Consider the following 19,659-nt stretch of genomic DNA (forward strand, 5'->3'; position numbering starts at 1 on the left):
AGTTGACGATGGAGTCAGTGTCTGCTCTGTCCAGGCTGCAGGGATTCTTTGCGTTTTGGGATGTGACTCTCACCCCATGTGGAGTCAGGCTCCCTCCACCGGGCCTGAACATGACACTGGAATAGCCACCGTCACGGTCAGAGCTGTTTGTCTGTGCCTGTCTCCTGGGCTGGCAGCTGTTTGCAGACAGGGGTGCGTCCCCCGTGCTGGCGCAGGGCCAGCCTCTGGGCTCAGGGCTATTAGTGGAGCTGCCACCCTTGACGGCTCTGACCTCACCTTGCTTTCCATCATTGCAGCTAGACAGCCAGGCCCAAGAGAATGACATGAACAAACGAAGGCGGAAAGGCTTCAACAACCTGGATGAGGTGGGTGACAGCGCTGCTTGAAACAGGCCCACTCCCGTTGTCTGACCACCAGGGGCCACAGTCCTGCCCACAGCAGCCTCCCTGGCCCTTCTCCCTGTCCTCTCTCACGAACCACTGGCTTCCAAGCCTGGCTGGATGGAAAAACAGCCAGGGTTCTGGTCCTCGCTCCACTACTTACTAGCTATGTAACCTTCAGAAACACAGCCCCCCAGGGCGTGCGGCTCCTAACTGTTAAATACGGATGATACACTTGAATTTTAAAAATACAGGCTTTTTAAAGATTAAATAAGATGATGCATGCCTTGCTGGCATGGTACCTGCACACGTGTTAATCAGTGTGTAATAAGAGTAGTAAGAGCAAAGAGCCACCTGCAGTCCCACTTGCTGGTCACAGTTTCTACCTTTGTGGAGTCTGTAAGGGAACTAGCCCAGTGCCCACAAGTGCCACCTTCTGGTGAAAGAAGAAAAGTATGGCTACTTTGTCAAAACCAAGGAGGACTCCCTCTCTCCAGCTACTGAAAAATTGATCTGCTGAAAAAGAGAGTATCAGTTCCTGCTTCCCCGGGCAGGTTGTTAAAGAGACCCGAGACACACATTTCATTCCAAAAAACTTTGAACCCCACAAAAGCAAGCGTAGATACTGTAAGTGAGCCACAGACAGCAGCTCAGCTTTCACTAGCCTTCCGGGGGATAACTAATTATGAAATGAGTGACAAGGATAATTTGTCCTTGGATAAAAAAAAGGATATACTACATTCATGTCTGAGTTATAGGACTTAGAAAAGACTTCTGCCTATATGCTTGAATCATTTTATAATTGCATATTTTTATGACGTTACTGTTCATGTCTGTGACTTGCTTCACATGGAAGCCTTGCTGGGTCTCACAACACTGAACTTGGATGAGGTGGGTGACGTAAAGCCATGAGGTCTACCATGATAGAGTGGGCAGGAGCTGAGCTTTACCCCATTTTCTGGCATGGTCAAAGGGAAGCTCTGATGAGAGAAACTGGAATTAGGTTCACTTAAAATGTACACAGACTCGTTTTATTCAAATGAGTTCAGATCACCCTTGTCCAAATCTTTTCTAGAAACTCATTAGGTGATCCCTTCAAGCACTGGTACTCCTTGTCTCGTGGCTCTAGTGTAAGCAAGAAGCCAACAAATAGGGAGATGATTTGGAAGAGGAAGTGAAGGCTGATTAACAGGACTGGAGAGATGGCCAAGGCCCCTGGGTATTGTTTCTTGCCTTTAGTGCTGGTGAATTTTCTCCTGCCTCCACCCAAGAAGCTTCCCTGTGATACATTCTGTGTCTGGTGGAAGTCTTCTGTGGCTTATTTGAGGGTGTGATTTCTCCTGTTGCTGTTGATAATAGCACAAGAATTAGACCGTGAGAAACCTGGTTTGCACCTGCCCTTCTAAGATGGCTCTGGATTGTTTTCTGTGCCAACTATTTTACTTCCAGTCATTCCTGCTACTCAAAGTGTAGGTCGGGAACTAGCACAGTAGTATCTCCTGGCAGCTGGCTGGCCACACAGAGTCTCGGGGCCACCCCATACCACCTGAATCTAAATCTGCCTTTAAAGGAGACCCCAGTGACTCATATGACATTAAGCCTAAGACATGCTGATCAGAGGGACCCACTGCCCTGGCTGACTTTGATCTTGTACAACAGTGACCACCGCAGTTACCTGACTCTTTTCTCCAAAGCTGAGGTTGCGCTACAGAGTTACGTTTCACACTTTGAAGTAGGGAGTGACTCTTTGTGTTTGCCCCACACTTCAGAGTGGCTATGCATTTGAGGTGCCCCATAAACTGTTGGGGAGCTTTTTTTAAAAAAAAATAGACAATAGCTTCCCTCTTCCAATGAATTTCTTCCAAGTGAACACATCTTGGGTGTCCTTCCAATGAGAGTCAGGTTGCCCATCTGACATGACACTTACCGCCCTACTCTGGGCCTATGCGAGCAGATTCTGTGGTTAAGAGGCACAGACAGCCAATGAACACCAGTAATTTCCAAAGTTTTATTTTTATCAGATGAGCTAAAGAAACCTTACGTGGAACTTTACTTAATGAAATAACCTGACCAAGTGACCCCTGCAGCATCTCAGCAGTCATAAGGCTGGATATCAGATTTGCTGAAATAAAACAGTGATAAAAACATGTCACTCCTCTGGCACCTTCTCAAAAATCCGTAACCATGATGTAATCATGAGAAAACATCAGACCAATTTGGATTAAGGAACTTTGTACAAAATAACTCACCCATCCCCTTCGAAAGTGTCCAGGCCATGAAAGACAAAGGGAGATGGAGAAACGATAACAGAAGGGAGGAGCCAAGGAAGCCTGGGACTCAATGCAGCGTGGGGTCCTGTGTTAAATCCTGGAGCCAGAAACGGACATTAGTGGAGAAACTGGTGCCGCCAGGTCTATGTAGTGTGGCTAGAATTCTTGTCCCAGTATTGACATCTTGGTTTTGATAGAAGTGTCATGATTATTCTACATGTTAGCATTAGGTACAGCCAGGTAAAGGGTAAGCAGGAAGGGTCTGGACTATGTAATTTTATATAAATCTGAAATTATTTCAAAATCAAAGTTTTCTTTTTTTAAAGAGATAGCAACACAGAGCAGGACTGCTTGAGGGTGGGATTGGATGAGAAGAGGAGGGACAAAGAAGAGCAGAGTGTGTGCTGCCTGCTGACACTGCCCTCCCCACCCTTCCTGCACCCCTTACTCTCTGCCTCATGATAGGGCATGTGATCTTTTGAAAATTATTTTGTTAATCACTTCATTATTGCATTTTGATTTTTGCAACAACCATGGGAAATGGGTTAGCAACCTCATTTTACAGCTGAGAAAACTTCTGAGCTGTGCATGCTAAGGTCACTGGGCTGGGAAGTGAAAGCCCTGTATGGCTTCCAAGCCTGAGTGTGCCCCCCACCCAAGTCCTTGGGGAGGCTCGCCCCTCCTGTGAGCACCATCTCCTCTGGGGAGCATCAGCTGCTTCTGACTCATGTCCTCAGGCCGCAGGGGGCACCCCTCTTTAGAAAGCTGGGCTCTGTATCCTGAGCCTCCAAACCCCTTCCCTGATATCTGGGTTCCACGATCTAACAACCAATGCTCTGATTGGGCCTTTGCAGACTTCAACCTTTTCCAGCCGGAGCTTGGGCTCCAATCAAGAGGGTGGAGGCAGCAAAGATGGTAGAAATCAGAACAAAGTCAAGTCCATGGCAAATCAACTACTGGCCAAGTTTGAGGAGAACTCACGGAATCCCTCTCTGCAGAAGCAGGTGAGTCTATCAAATGCTCACTGGGCTTGCCTTTGTGGTGCCCAGAACCAGCTGAGAAGTCAGCAGAAAATTCGAGGCTAGTGACAGATTTGGCATGCCAGCCAGGCCTGGCGAACATGGGCTTGAACTCCTAGCTAAGGAGTCAGCAGCCATTTCTAAAGGGGGCCAGATAGCATGTATTTTAGGCTCTGGGGTTATCCAATCTCTCTTGTATCTGTTCAGCTCTGCCCGAAAGCAGCCATAGACAACACTTACAGGAGTCAGTAAGTGACAGGAGTCAGTAACAGCAGGTCATATTTGGCCCATGGACCAGTTTGCTGATGCCTGCTCTGCACAGGGGAAGAGCCCTTTCCCTGCTTGGGTTTTGCTTTGCAGCCATCTTTGAGATGGGAGCGCCTTAGGGAGCCTCCAGTGTGCCGGCTGCCTGGGAGAGCACTAAGTCCATGGTGGCATCTGTCCCAACCAGCAGAAGCTGGGCTGCAGGCATGGAGACCAGCCTCCCAGGTCTTCTCAGGCAGCCCCTCTTCAGCTCTCTTGCATCAGGCAGGCTGGTTGGTGTCTGACAGGGTCACTCTGAGCCTAGAGGAGGGTCAAATGCTGTGTCTCAGGCTGCAGACCAAGCTGACTTTGGACTCTGACTTGGGGGAGTCTGTGCTGCGTGATTCAGTTTGTACCCGGAATTCCTTTGAAATGCTGCTGTCACATTTAAAAAGCTTGGGATATGGAGTTCCATTTTCCTTTAGAGAATACCTGTCACATGACAGGGCCAGACTCTTGGTTAATTGGAGGCAGACAATTCTTGGTCTTGAGGAAGAAGCACATGCATGCCCCTCCTCGATGAACTGACTTCCCTGGGTGATTTTATTAGAAGGGGGCCATTTTCCCCACAGTTTTAATTCTCTGAATTTTCCCCCCAAAGGCCCATTCTGGAGGCTTGACCCTTTTTCATGCTCAGAGGTCAAGGAGGACTTTCTTCTCTGAGTGGATGCCACATCCCTGTCCCCTAGTGGGCATGAAGCATCCCATTGCCAGGAGGACTCCAGGGTTGGCCACTCGGGCCTGCTTGGATGCTGGCAGTGGCTGCCCAAGGCCTGGGTCTGAGCCAAAAGCATGGCCTCCCTGGGAGTCACACATTGCCCAAGAGTTGGGGACTCTGGAACTTGCTGTTCACTTGGACAGAGAGCCCGGACTCGTTTTCTGGCAGGACCTGGCTCGCAGGAGCTCAGCCCAGTGGTCTCTCTGCACCTGAAAAATCTGTCTCCCTCCCTCTCTCCCTCTCCTCCTTCCAAGTGTCTCTGAGTCTGACTCATCTTTTCCTTCATGTTTCCTGCGCTGCTTTCTTGGACTCACCTTTCTCCTCCCAGGAACGTCACGTCTCAGGGATAGGTAAGCCCGTCCTGCGCGCTTCCTCTGACCCTCCTGTTAACTCTCGCTGCCCCAAGCCAGAGGAGCTCACACCCCAGCCCATCACCTCCTCTGAAAAGGCAGGTAGGGCTCCTTCCAGTGGACGCTGTCTTGGTGAGGCCAGAGGGAACTTGGTTCTGAGGGGTGGGGTCAGTGGCTCTCTCCACACCCCGAGTAGGGCTGATGATAGGATCTCTGGGAAGGCAGACACAACTTGAGGTCGCCACCTTTCTAGGTAAGAATCACCAAGCTTACGACATCTTGAAATCCATGCATGGATCCCTCAGCCTGTCAGGGGTATTGACTGGCCTGCTACTAGCAGGCTTTAGGTATCTATTTGCTTGGGAGAAAACGGACCACACCATGTGGTATTTTGTGGGATGTTACTGGGACTTAGCTTTGAATGGAAAAGTGGCGGTGATGGTGGAATGGGCTCAGGAGGCCCATGTGCTACACACCACTCACAGGAAGAGGCTGGCAAATCGTGGAGGCCTCCCTGGGGCACAGTCGGCATGAAGGCAGGGAGGCTGCCTGAAGCCATGGCCTCAGGATTTTTTCTGGCTTGCAACTCTGGGCTTGGAATTTGAATAGAATCACTGCTAGTGCCCATAATACTCAAGGATGTCTAATCAGCATCAGGAATTTTGCATTGCTTCTGGACTTTGGAGGCTGAGTGAGATCCATGCAGATATAGTGCAGTGATTTTATGTTTATTCATATAAGAATTACCTGTAGAACATTTTTTAAAATACCATTATTTGCTGTCCACCCCCAATTAAATCAGCATCCCTAGGAGTTAAGTACCCTAGGTGATTTCCGTGTGCTGCGGGGATTGAGAACCTCTGAGGTGGTCCAAGTTCTGATTGGTGGGTCTGGGGTGAGGCCCAAGGCTCTTAAGGAGGATGTGGGTGATTCTAATGCAGATGGTGGCACCTCCACACTCGAGGTTGGTTTGGAATCTTACAGGAGGTGGCACCCACCATGCCCTTTGTTTCTGGTCCTCATGGGGGTCCCTCAAGGTGGGGGATCTGTGAAAGGGCCACAGTGGGGAAGGAGGCCTGATTTTCCTTCTCTCCCAGTTCTCCCCGGTGGTGGTGACGGGGTATGTGCTCCGAGAGCTAAATCAAGTGTCTGCTGGTGGCGAGCGCCCAGGCAGGCCCTGGAGAGCCAGAACCAAGTCTGACCTGCAGCTAACTGGGCCAGAACATCCTGCTGGCCTGCCTCCCACCTGCCAGGGGGCTCTGGCCCTTTCTGGGGTGCTGCGACGGCTGCAGCAAGTGGAGGAAAAGATTCTCCAGGTGAAAGCCTCACTCTGGGCCCTGCCTGTCTGCCCATGTCTGGGGTGTCTCCCTGTCCCCCTCTCTCTCCTCCTGCCCAGGGTGGGTTCCTTTCCTTACTGTCTACTCCCTGTCTCCTGTCCTGTCCTGACTGTCTCCTTCCCCCCAGGTGACCATCGGTCCCTATCACTGTCTCTTTTTTCTGTTTTCTTTCTCTTCTCGACTGCAGAAGAAAGCTCAGAATTTGGCCAACAGGGAATTTCACACAAAGAACATTAAGGAGAAGGCAGCTCACCTGGCCTCTATGTTTGGACATGGGGAGTTCCCACAGGTAAACACAGGGATTTCAGTGGCCCCAGGGGTTCAGATATTGGGCATCTAATGAGATGACCATGAATCACTCTCTGGAGCTTGACTTCCTCCTTCCTCCTTTGATAGCACAGGGAGCTGTGCATTTTCTATGTCATGAAAGAATTCAAATTGCCATCTAAAAGGGACCCAAATGGGAACATTTGAAATAAGTAGATAAATCATGAAAAAATGAAAAATCAAAGTCAGAAAAATAATCTTGGGTCAAAGGAAAGTGTTGCTGAGAGAAACACCTGCTGGTAGACCTAGACTTTGGAGTAGCTCCTGAGCTGCCTAGGAGCCCATACAAAGAGGGAAAGCTGGCCAGTTATAAGGATCACAGTGGCTTGACAGTAAACCCACTGCCCAGGATGACCCAAGGGACCATGGAGAGACCTCCCTGTGACCCTGATCGGGGGCACTGAATGACGAGGGTGATCCCATGCCTTAGCCCATGCTCTGCTTTCCCAAAAGGCAATGTTGAGCCAAGAAAAATGGCTTTGCCTTAGAATAGGAACTACTGCCTCCTCCATCCAGGTACTTATTCAGAAACTTGCTGAAAAGAAGAGCATGTGCTCAGAGGGAGGTCATAGTTGATAATGAGTGCTCCCTTGTTTGCAGCGAGTCTAGTCTCTAGAACATGCCTCCTCTGATATTGTCATGGAAAATCTCCAGCCCCGTGTCCCCAGCTACTTGGTAGAGTCATAGACATGGGAGGGACACTTTGCCTTTCATTTTTAGGGTTTCCAAGGGTTATTCACAGACTGGCTATTGCCTGTGGCTGCAGAGGACCCTGCTGTGGCCATCTGTTTCCTATAGCTCAGGACTCTCCTTTCCTAAGCTTGTAGCTGCTACTTCATACCAAGCCCAGAGTGTGAGCTGCAGGAGTTGGCACTGATGTCTGCAGCAGAAGAAGGCAGGGACAGGAATAGCTATTTTGGTAGGCCAAGGGAGCTGGAATAACTAGCAGAAAGCAGGATAACCAGGAGCCTGATAGTCTGCTGGGCTCCGAAGTAGATGTGCTGTTCTGTCCTGAGACACGGCCTGGATATCTTTTCCCTCCTTGAATGCATAGGCATAGGGGCTGCACGGTCAAGGGGTGCGCCCCACTGCATTGCCCTGAGATAATCATGGTTTCTTCTATTTCTGTTCTGTGCAGAATAAACTTCTCTCTAAAGGCCTGTCTCATCCTCATTCTCCATCTTCTTCCTGCCTTCCATCTCCTGATCCAGCTGCTCCTTCCTCTCCAACGACCGCTGACTCTGTTTCTCCTGCCAGAAAGGTAGTTGTCCTGAGCGATTAGCTTCTCCCGCCCCCTGCATGTTCTGAGATGCTCTTGTGTTCTGCTCAGCCTGCTCAGATAAACATCTGGAGCTTGGCTTGGCTGGGATGGAAACGTGTAAGATGTTTTACTATCGTCCTAGATTTGGTTTTGTTTTTGTTTGGAGCAAGTGCCCTAGTGGAACAGGCAGCACACAAAAATGTGTCCAATGATGCTTGTTCATCCAGCAAGCATTAATTGGGCACCCACATAGGCCAACTGTGTTTAGATGCTGAGAAAACAAAGAGGAATTTCCTGACTACAGTTTAGATGGGAAAATACACATTAGCGTAGAAATGAGGAACTTTTTACCATATGAAATTGCCAGTATTTGGCTTGTTTTGACTTAACTAAATGCAAGTTTCACGTGGTGATTCTGACAAAATATGATCCATTAATTCTATAAGAGGTTTAAAGGATGAGATTGTAGGAACCAGGGCTTGGGGGTTGGAGGGAGGCCTGGAAGGAATCACAGGGAGGCAGTATGGGAGCCAAGTGCTAAGAGTTATATGGGAGGGATTGCTGGACAGAAGTGTAAGAGAAAGGGGTTTTAGAAAGGAACTCAGGTGTACCCAGGCCGGCAGACAGGACTTGCCTAAAATGGAAGGCAGGATTTTGGTATGACTTCAATTTAGGAATAAAATATTCACCAGAGTGCAGAGAGCAAGGGTGAACCTGAGCCCACTCTTTCCACATTCAGGAATTTCATTTATCCTCTTAGAAAGCCACTGAGGGATCTGTGCTGTGTTCCAGAAGGGTGAGCTGCATAGAAGTGCAGAGGTTGGCTGGGAGTGGGGAGAAGGTGGAGTTGTACCTTTGGTTAAACAGATAATGCAAAGCACTCACATGCAATTATTAAATGTGGGTTCTGGGACACTCTGCATGTGTTCCACTTGTCCTGCTACTGACCTTGCCAAATGATGCCACCAGGCTGGAAAGGGGCCGTTTCTGCGGGAAGCTTAGACGCCCCAGTGGCTGAATCTGAAAGTAGAGGTGAAAGCCACTTCATTAGCTGGTGATCTTGGGAATAGCTTTGGAGCCTCTTCCCCACAGACGGAGCTCCTCCACAAATGGCTAGTCTGTGCAGCTCATGTCTGTGCTCAGTCTCAGCATGAGGTGCTGGAAGGGCCCTGTCAGAGTTCCCGCTCATTTGCATCCTCACTGTTAAACCACAAACCAACTTCCAACTGTTGCATTAGTGGAAAATTCGGAACTGCCACTGGGCGTGTAGTTGGAGGGCTCACTCCTAATGACCCCCTACCATGGGGAGAGAGGCCCTAGTCCTCAAGGAAGGAGTGAGGAATCTTATCAGCCCCACCCTGTCCCAGCTCCCCTGCACAGGCATGTCATATTCCTGGAAGGGCAGCAGGAGCGGCACAGAGAAACAAACATTTCCAGTTCTCAAGGCCACTGAAAATAGCCACAGCCAAGATGCCCAGCACCTTGCTCCAGGTCAGCCAGTGGTTAGCTGTTAAGCCCTGGGTCTCTTGACCTGTCTGGGCCTCCATTTACTCATCAACAAGGGAATAATTTCCAACTCATGTGATAGTGAACTGTTTGGGTAGAAAATGGCATTTTTGTCATCACCAAAATTTCAGGGGAGCCTTTTTGCCCAGTTCAGGAGAGGAGTCTTCCAGGAAGGGGAAAATGGGGACTTTGCACTGTGAATAAAGGTCATTAGTTCCCTTGCCAGACTGATGGGAGGGACAAGAACACCTGGGCACAGACAAACAGTGGCACCTGGGCGCACGCTTTACTTTTCTCCTGTCCCTCCTGGGCTGGCCAGCCCTTCAGGGTGGAGCTAGTCAAGGTCAAGGTTGGAAGGCTTTGCTTCCATTCTCAGGGTGGCCTGACTTGGTCACTGCCCTCTCAGAGTGGACAGCAGAACTAGGGCAAGGAAAGCCACCACACCTCCCAAGTTCCCTGATATCCTTTCCAGTAGGTTCGATTCCTCTTGGTGATGACAAGAGACAGTAGGGTCTGGCAGAGACACTTCTTGTCAGTGAGCATGTCCCCCAGGCACAGCATCATTGCACCTTAAGAGCTGCTTCTCCACCGGGCTCTTCAAGCAGCTTTAAGTCAACGTTATTCGCTAAGCCAATGGCTGAACATTCATCCATTCATTCAACGGATATTTGATTGACAGCTCCATGTCAGGCACTTTAGACTCTGGGCACATACATGAGTGAACAGTTATGTTCCTGCCCTGAGGAGGCTTGCATCACAGGGGAAAATAAACAGTCAACAATAAGGGGAAATAAACAGTCAACAATGATATTAAAGTGATTATATGGAAGAAAGACTATATTTCCTAAGGAAAAATTAGAACAGGTGGCAAGATTCTGGCATGCAATTTAAAATGGGATGGGGGTGAGGGTGTTCTTCCTGAAAAAGTGCAAACTGAGCAGAAGCAGAGCCACAGAATAGAAAACAAAGATAGAGGGAACCCCAAACAAAGCCTGGTGCCCAGGACTCCTGGCTCTGGCCCAGTGTTCCCTCCTCTGCTTCCCAGAGGCTACGCGTGAATGGAGGTCTTGTCTGAGTGCCCAGCCCAGAGGCCGTGTCCATGGAGAGCCCCACTCACAGGAACAGGAGGGACTGCAAGTGAGATGATTGGGAGTAGCCAACTCCACTTACTCTGGCCCCCAGCTCTATAGCTTTGTTCTTTGTTTCTCCTGGGTTGTGGTAGAATCCCCCCAACCCTAAGAAACCTCCTGTCCCATGTATTCTTAACCCATCTCCCAAGCCAACCTCGGCCATTGGATGATGGTGTAATTAGGCTGCCTTAATAGGGTCTAGCATTTCACTAGGAACTGGTGGGCTTTTTATACTGTGGCTGGGAATGACTGGGGAGCTCTTAGATATGGCTCTGGACATGCCACTTATTATCTCTGTGCCTTAATTTCCCCATTTGAAAAAAAAAAAAAAACACCTAGGCTGGACTTGGCACTCACAGGCCCCTCCAGATCTTACTGTCAGGCCACTGTGGACAGTTGGAGATGGAGTGGTGAGTTTCTAACATCAAGTTGTGTTGGAAAGGATGATGCCAGATCTACCATCATGTCCCCTCCTCAGCTCCCCTCCCTGCCTGGTCCCACCCCTCCATGGGTTCAATGCTGGGCTTTGCACATGCAAAAGCTGGTCTCCACTGAGGAGGCAGCTGGCTGCCCCTTACAGCATATGACAACCTGGCAACAAACAACTTCATTCAGTCCAGGAGGCACTCAGCAAGCATCTCCTGGGGCCTCAGTGCTTCTTCCTAATAGATTATGGATACTCTGTTTGCCCAGTGACCCAAGTTGGACTCAATTCAGGGAAGCTAGGGGAAGAAGAATGTCCTTCGAAACTCATGCTTATTGGCAACCTTCTGGCAGGCAACGTGTCTGTTCCTACCCTAGAACTCTGCTCCTTGATTCCAAGGATTCAGGGATACTTGCCACATTGTAGGAACAGATTTAGTGAAACTGGTCCTGAGGAGCACATGTTACAGGATGCACACTGGGTCACCAGCTTTGAGAGATGCAACTGGGGCTCTGCCTACAGACCACGCCTGCCTGCACTCTCCAATTGGCATTCCACTTTGAAGTCCAGAGTGATGCTGCTGTGGTTTTGGTTAGAGGGAATTTGAGGTCCTCTCATTTAGCGTCCAGATGCTTAAGAGACTCTTATCTTTAAGAACTTGGACTATGAGATCAGGTCTAGTCTTATCTCCCCAGCACCTTTTGACTCATCCATCCCATCAAGCCAGTCCTGCTGCAGTGGTGTCAGCCTCCTAGCAACCATTATGTAACTTTATTCTTCAAGATGGGAGGTCACTGCTGTCTTGACCTAGGTGTGACCAGTAATCATTTACCAAGGCTGGTGAGCTCTTGCAAGAACAAAATGGTGGCTGAATGTTTGCACAGCTGAGCCTACAAGGGATGGCCTCACTGGGCTGGGACTGTGGTTTAGTCCTCCTGGGTCAGAAGAGCATTGTGTATTGCAAAAGGTGTTTTTTTTTTTTTTTTTGTACCCTTTGGGCATTTGCTTAAGAACTGGAATTGCTGGGTTTACTATAGAAATTTGCATATTAGAGAAAACTGAGTAGTCTTGGCTGTGCAGTCCGCTTGTGTTTCATCTGATCTCAAGGCCACCCCAACCTCATTGTCCCTCTCTCTGGCCCTGGGATAGAGCTAGGCAGCTCTTTGGAAGCATCCTGTGCGTGTTCCAGCCTGGAGGATTTAAATTGGCAGAGTGCTGGTGTGTCTCAGGGAGGTGAGCATTATAGGGAGAAGAGTATGTGCTTGGCGTCACACTTGGACTCAGAGCAACAATTTACTGTGTGACCTTTGACAAGTTAGTAGGTCCCTCAGCGCCTTAGTTTTCCTAACCTGTAAAATGGAGAGGATAACAGCTACTCCTGAAGGTGGTTGGAATATACAGTGACCTCACGAGATCCTATCACTGCTGCTGCCCCAATTAAAAAGAAGGGAGGAGCAAAGAAAGAAGAATCTGAGGCGTCTGATGATGCCATGGGTTTTGGTCTTTTTGACTAAACCTTGTTTGTAACATGTTCAATAAAAAGCTGACCTCTTTAAAAAAAAAAAAAGAAAGAAAGAAAGGAAGAAAAGAAAATGCCTGAAGCATCCAGTAAATATGCTCCCCTCCAGTGGAGGAAAATTCTAGAAAACACTCGTTTATCTAAAATACATGTTACTTCTTCTCTTTCTTTTTTTTCTTTTTTAGAGTTAATGTTTCATTTATTTATTTCCTTGTATCCTTGTTAATTTTTGGATAGTTATTTGATTTCTCCCCTCCAGTGTGGTCCCTGTAGTTATCCACCACCACAGTAACCCATGGCCCATCACCACCATCAAGAAGACGTGCTATATGCATGCAATGGAACACTACCCAGCCATCAAAAAAAAGATAAACTCATACTATTTGTGACAGCATGGATAGTGCTGGAAGGGATTATGCTAAGAGACACAAGTCAGGAGAAAAAAGATGATTCCTCTCTTTCTAAAGGCAAAGATGTTATTTTCAGTTTCCATTTCTATATCAAACACGTAGGAGAGTATAGCCTCAGAGGAGTTAGAGCATCCCTGAACCCCACCTGTGCATGGGAAGGGGATTATAAGAGCCACCTCCCAGGGCCCTGAGGGCTAAATGCCTATGATCAGCAGCACAGAGCCTGGCACCCAAGGGCTGCTTGAGCAGCCCTAGAATCCTTCCTTTACTTCAACTCTGAGTATTATTTCTGGACCCCCACAAAAAACATGGTTTCAAGCGTGGCCTGTGCTTTCCTTTGCCCTTAGCCGGTAGCTGAGGGCCCAAGTCCCCCAGTCTGTCCCCTGATGTGTCTCACCAGGGGCCTTCTCAGTGAGCAAGGATCTGGCCCATGGGGGACCAGGAGACTCCCATCAGCCCTACTTGTGGAACCCTCCCCTTCCAGAGAGCCCTCAGCTCTGAGGCCCAGAAGCACTGCTCTTGTCCCTGCCTGACCCCTCAGGCCTCATGGTGCTCACAGCAAGGCTTGTGGTCACAGGTGGCCCCGCTCTGGAGAAACAGAGCCTGGATATCTGGTATTCTTGGCTGAGTTCCAAGCCCAGGGAGGAAAGTTCCCATTGTTAGGACACAAATGGTCCCAGGAGCCTGCTTCCTCCTTCACTCAGAGCATGTGCCCTGTGCCAGGAGTGTAGAAATGAGGAAGGCAGGGCCATCACGTCACAGACCCGAGGGGAGATGAGCCAGCTCAGTGCAGGGGGACAAGGGCTTCAACATCCAGGCAGGAACTGGTGTCCTCTGAGCCAGGAGAGGCAGTATTGGCTGGGCGTCCCTGTGTGTGGGTGTCTAGCAGTCTTCTGCCACCTGGCCACAGTGCTGTGACAACAGTGACGTCACTGTGTTTGAATCTGGGCTGACTTGGGAGAGAAGTGGTGTGCTCCTTCTGGGAGGGCCCCAATTCTGCAGGCCTGCAGAGTGGTGATGGATCCCATTTTATAGACGAGGAGGCTGAGGCTCACAGAAGGGAATTCTTGTATGTGAGGTTAATCTGATGTGATGTGAGATGATGTAATGTGAAGTGCCCAGCCATTCCAACTTGTTCTAACTAATTAACTGAAAAATAATTAGAATGTGAAAGGAGGAAAAATAGTGAGACATACCTGAATTCCTCAAAATTACAAGAATATTTTAAGATACATAAAAGCAGTCCTATAGTCCTTCAAAAGGACCAACTTTTAAAAACTAGCAACTGGAAGATTCCCATTTTTGGCCACATCATCAGATGGCCCAACTTTTGTTTGGACAGATAATTCCCAGACAAAATGTAAGCTCTACTCTTGTACAGCCCTCCCTAGGAACATACACAGCTTGCCTTTCAATACATAAATCTCGTTGAGAACCTCTGGACTTTTCTCTGAGCTCATTACCAGGATGAGTCTTCTGGTAGCTTCTATATTGGTTGAGAATCTCTTGCTTAGGATCCCCAGAGCCAAACTTTCCCTGAATGACTAAAACAGGGATCCTCAAAGTGTGGTTCATGGGCAGACAGTGGCCTGTGACCCACTGAGCACAGCAAGTACATATTAGACCCCTGTAGAGCTACTTGACATTGCCATACCTCCAAGTGCGGGATCATTTTTATTGTGTCTGGAAGTATCAGGCCACAACAGATTGGAGAATTAAAAAAAAAAAAAAAAAGCAAAACCCTGCCATTCACCTCTGATAGTTTGAGGAGCATGGAATTAGCACAAGTCTAGCTGGCAATGTCCTCATTTTTAGGGAGCCAATAGGGCACCCTGTTGTCAGGAAACAAAAGGGCAGTAACCATGAACCCCAGGACACATCTGCCTTTACACTATCTTTGGGGGTGTGCTTCCAGAGCACCTTTTTATCCCTTCAGACAAGTTCTACATCATCTGGTCTCTTTTTGACCTCTTAGGAAGTCCTGGTCCACTCTTGGTATTGGCCTGTGGTGATTGCGGGATGGTTCCTGTCTGACCAAGAAGGTCATATGGAAGAGAGTCAATGCTACTTTTCCTTAAGGGTCCTCTCATTTAGCTATGCTTAAGAAATCACCATCATGATGTGGGAATGAAGATGCAAATGGAGAAAGGGTTTTTGGCCATAATGATAGGCAAGATGTGGTCTTCATCCTGGATCTCATAGTTAGGTGACTTGGAGTGTGTCCTGTGCTGGTAGAACTGAGCAGGCCTCTACTGCAGAGCTGTATCTTGGCAGCACCCCTAACCCCAGCAACCTCAGTGGCATGCTTGGGTAATTGCTCCCTAAGCCAGGATTGCACAGAAGCTCCGTAGCACAAAGTGCTTATTAGCTAAGTGGTTAATAAGGTCTCATTAGGGACTTGTATTTAAAACCCTAGAAAGTAGCCTCAATCTTTGCTAACTCAAGGGAGGCAATAATTGCGCGTGGGTCTCATGGCATCACTGTTATCTTTCTGGGAGAGCACCACAGAGCCAGTTCACACACTGGGCTGGTGGAGACAGTCACATATGGACAGTGTGGGCGGGCAGGCAAGTCTGACCTCCTGTGCCTCCCTCCCCTCTGTATTTTGATATAAACTCAGGAAGTGCTTGATATTCTACAGCCCCTGTCTGAGGAGGCTGTGATGGGGGCCGCTGCAAGGAGCGGGCCATCAGGCAAACAATGGTTATTGTCCTGATCTGCTGTACCTGAACCTTTCTTAGAAGCAGGAGTCAAGTTTCTTGGCATTCATGAAATGGATCTGAAAAATGGCAGAGTGTGTTTGAAAGCAGAATCCTAACCACTCCCAGGTTTGGGGGCGGTGGGCTAGAGTGGGGTAAGTACCTGGCCCAGAAGCTCAGGCTCCTAGAACGTGGCAGGCTTTGCAAGGTCAGAGGAGATCCCATCTGTCTGAGTCATGGGGTCACACTCACCCAGCAGGTCCTTGGCCATATTCTCCATAGCCCCAGCATCCTCAGACGCAGCCCAGAGAGACTGTTCCAAAGTTGCTGTTCGGGTTGCGGCTTTCCAAATGAGACAGGAAGCCAGGGCCCCACCGGACCTGTCCTTCTTCCCAACTGCTTCCTATCCCTTTCTTTCCCCTCTGCACCCCCTCTAGTGCCTGTGCTTTTGCTGGGATCTGATGCGCTGGCCTCAGCTTTGGACACTGCTAGCGAGGGTTGGGAAGCTGCAGGAGCTACTGCCAACTGCTTGGCCATCCCTGACCTTCTACTACACATCTGAGGTTTTCACACAGGGTTAGATGTGGGCTTCCAGGTACAGACATGGGTTTAGGTTGAAGGTGTTGCTGCCCCCTAGCCCTTGTGCAGGTCTCTGTTATTTGTCACAGTGGCCATAACCTGCGTGGAGTCCCTTCAGCCTAAATCACCGACTTCTTTGGCCATATCCGTAAAGTGGATTAAGAGACTCGCTCCCTCCCTCCGGGGTTTTGGAATCAGGAACTGTGCTGACAGCATCTCATACTGTGCTTGTTTGCTTCCCTGAAGAGGAGACTGCAGCCTCCCTGGGGTGGTCTTTTAGAGCTGGTGCGGAAGAGGGTGCACATTGGGGTCTGTCTGTGCATCAGATTTGTACTGTGCCGTGTCTGTCTAGGCTGTCCACTGCCACCCCTGCCCTAGCTCCTTGACTTGTGGGCAGGGACCCAGCATTCGTAGGTAGCCACTGGCTGTCATGCCTTCATGAGCATGGCCCCCGCCCCCCATCAGGCAGTGATCCCTAAGGCCCACATGTACTGCTGCTCCCAACTCTGAGCTCCAGGGCCCTCAGGGCACTGCCTTCTGCAGCTCCACCCTGATCCCCTGCCTTCCCAGCTAGGCCGCATTTACTGCCATCCCAATCACCACTTAGGCTGACAAGGTGCCAGTGTGATCCTGGCCTGGAGGCACTCAGGTCAGACCTGGCCCTTGCCTCCTAGGGACACAGGAGCTGCAGGACAGGCTGGAGCCTGCTGAGTTCAAAGGAAAGAGGGAGGGAGGAGTCAATTTCATCTTAGCCCAGCCCTGCTAAGTGCCAGGCACTTAGACACACATTCTCTCACTCAGTTCTTTCCACAAATCCATGAGGCAAGCACTATTATCCTCATTTTCCTAATTGAGGAAACTGAGCTCAGAGATTAGGGGTTTCATCCTGGGTTCCAGAACTGGTTAGTAGGAGAGTGGGGTCGTAAACCTCTCTGCAGGCCTGTGGGGAGCAGCAGCTGACAGCCCTCCAAGAGGGGGTAGGTATCCAGAGGAGGGCACTGCAGATGAGTTGGTGGTGAGGGCTGCATTCCTTGCTGTCTCCTTTGCTGGGTTCTCTGGCTTTTAGACTTTGAGAAGCTACAGTGACACAGGTGTGAATCAAAGTGGCCTTTTGGTGGTTAGCAGGCCCACAGCATGGGTTCCCTAACTCCTGAGGAGAGAGGGCCTATAAAGGCACAGGGTGGGGTCAGGAGACCCCAGGAGGTGCCTGCATCTTGCATTAATTTACTAGGCAACGTTGGAGAGATCCCTTCCTCTCTCTGGGGTTCACTTACCTGTTCGGTGATAAGAGAAACTAGGAGATCCTGAAGGCCTGGCACCCGGGATGAAGGAGTTTTCTCCCCCACCCAGGGTCCCACTTGTTTCCTGTTCTCTCCAGTGTGCCAACTGGTTCTGCCTCGCCCAGCATGTGGGATGCTGTTTGCTGTGGATGAGATGCCCTCTCGCACTTCCTGCCTGTTGCTGATTCCTTCTCAGAGCTAACTGGCCTCTCCCTTTGTCTCTGTCTCCTCTGCCTCTGCTCTTGGGTAGCTGACGGTAGGGAAAGTGTCCAGCGGAATAGGGGCTGCAGCTGAAGTCCTGGTCAATCTGTACATGAATGATCACAGACCTAAGGCCCAGGCCACCTCTCCAGACCTGGTAAGGATGCACACCCCTCAGCCTTCACCCACAGACACTGGCTCTGACCTCCCAGGGAGGGCCTACAGGGTTGTGCAGAGGACACAGTGGCCCTTCAATGCTCCCCCTTCATGGGGACCTGCAGGTGCGGTGATCACTTTCAGGAGTCTGCATTTCCTTAAAGATAAACCTTGCTCAGTCTCTCTCCCACTACTCCAACCCCCAGAGCCCCGCGGGTCTTTTCACAAGGCAAAACTGTCTGGGGCTCTGGAGAACTCAGAGAGAAGACCCGGTGAGGCTGTCCATATAACATAGTTAGCCATCCCTGGGGTCCACCCTGCATAGCCCTTTGCATCAGATTGAGAGTTCGTGTCAGGAAGAAATCATCCTTTCCTTTGAGGTCTCCCCTTTTCCAAACCAGGCCACTCACTATCATCCCTGATGATTTAAGCTGATGGTATTTTGGTTTCCTTCTGGCACATTCGCTGGAATAACTCAGGTGTGACCCTGTCCTGCCCTTCACCCTCCCCCCTTTCTTTAGGGATCTGACTGGCAGCCTGGTGGGCTGGAGGACACAGCCTCTCCCTTTCCTGCAGTTTTCTGATAGGCTTTGATGCCACAAGCTTTCCTTGCCTGCTCTGCATCACTACAGGGGTCAAGTGATATAAAACACTCTTCCAGTGACCTCACTCTTGACCCATCCTGGGACAGATAAGAAGAGACTGTCCCTGGGAAAGCCTGCCTGTGGGAATGCCCACTCAGTCAGACCAGAAGAATCACTCAGTTACAATAGCAGCAGTCCCCCAAGGCTGGGGTCTTCGTCTAAGTGTTCTCCACCCTCCCTCCACTTTGGTGCCTGCAGTGACACAGTAGCTGGAGCCCACAGGTTCCCTTAATTCAGGTTGGAATTTCTAAAAGCCTAGGCCTGGCATGTGAAAAGCCCTAATATGCTGCCTTTGTCTCCCGATGCCCTGTGTCCCCAGGAATCCATGCGAAAGACATTTCCCATGAACCTAGGAGGCAGCGACACCTGTTACTTCTGCAAGAAGCGCGTGTACGTGATGGAGCGGCTGAGCGCAGAGGGCCACTTCTTCCACCGAGAGTGTTTCCGCTGTAGCCTCTGTGCCACCTCCTTGCGCCTGGCGGCCTATGCCTTTGATGGCGATGAAGGTAACCCCCCCCCCCCCACCGGGGCCAGCCGGGGCTCCTGTCCCTCTGGAGGCTTCGGGAGGCCCAGCACTTCCCAGGGAGTACACTGTCATCTGGAAAACTGTTCAGGGAGCAGGGGGTCTAGTTAGGGGGAGGCAGCCTGTGGTGGGCACAGCTCCTGAGGAAAGGGGAGCTGTTGGCTCCCGGCTATTCCCTAGAGGGCACCTACTATGTGCCAAGTACTTGATGTGCATTTTCTCATGCAGCTTCTCTACCACCTGTTGCCCCTGTCACTGAGGAAATCAACCTGGTAACCTATATAATGTGCCCGACACCACACTTGGCAATAGAGTCGATAAGTGATGTCATATTAACATTAGCGTTTATTAGGTACATATTATGAAACTAGCCATAGCAGTAACATCCCTCTGCTAAGTGCCTTACAGGAGATCATCAAAGAAGGAATTGCAATGGATGGAGTGAGTGATTGTTTTCCAAGTTTCAGCACTTGACGTTTGCACTGTTGTGTATAACAAGAGCAGTATAGCACGGTGCCCATGATTACATAGTCAAACTAAGCTGCCTGGGTTCAAATCCAAACTGTTCCCCTTACTAGCTATATAACCTTGGGCCCATCACCTAGCCTCTCGCTCCCTCAGTT

At 49.8% G+C, this 19,659-nt stretch overlaps 1 protein-coding gene across 1 annotated transcript in view; it reads left to right on the plus strand.

Annotated features, from left to right (window-relative positions):
• The window catches only part of LOC311180454 (F-actin-monooxygenase MICAL2-like), a gene marked incomplete at both ends in the record, with an annotated part of 84,464 nt that overhangs the window by 60,208 nt on the left and 4,597 nt on the right, over positions 1 to 19,659 (plus strand). The window contains 9 exon segments of the mRNA XM_084248309.1: positions 297 to 365; positions 3,505 to 3,654; positions 5,019 to 5,111; positions 5,113 to 5,142; positions 6,138 to 6,356; positions 6,565 to 6,666; positions 7,843 to 7,965; positions 17,763 to 17,870; positions 18,833 to 19,019. Coding sequence (XP_084104435.1) covers positions 297 to 365; positions 3,505 to 3,654; positions 5,019 to 5,111; positions 5,113 to 5,142; positions 6,138 to 6,356; positions 6,565 to 6,666; positions 7,843 to 7,965; positions 17,763 to 17,870; positions 18,833 to 19,019 — 1,081 coding nt within the window.

The sequence above is a fragment of the Talpa europaea genome (genome assembly GCF_964194135.1).
Source record: "Talpa europaea genome assembly, chromosome: 1".
Classification (NCBI taxonomy): Eukaryota; Metazoa; Chordata; class Mammalia; order Eulipotyphla; family Talpidae; genus Talpa; species Talpa europaea.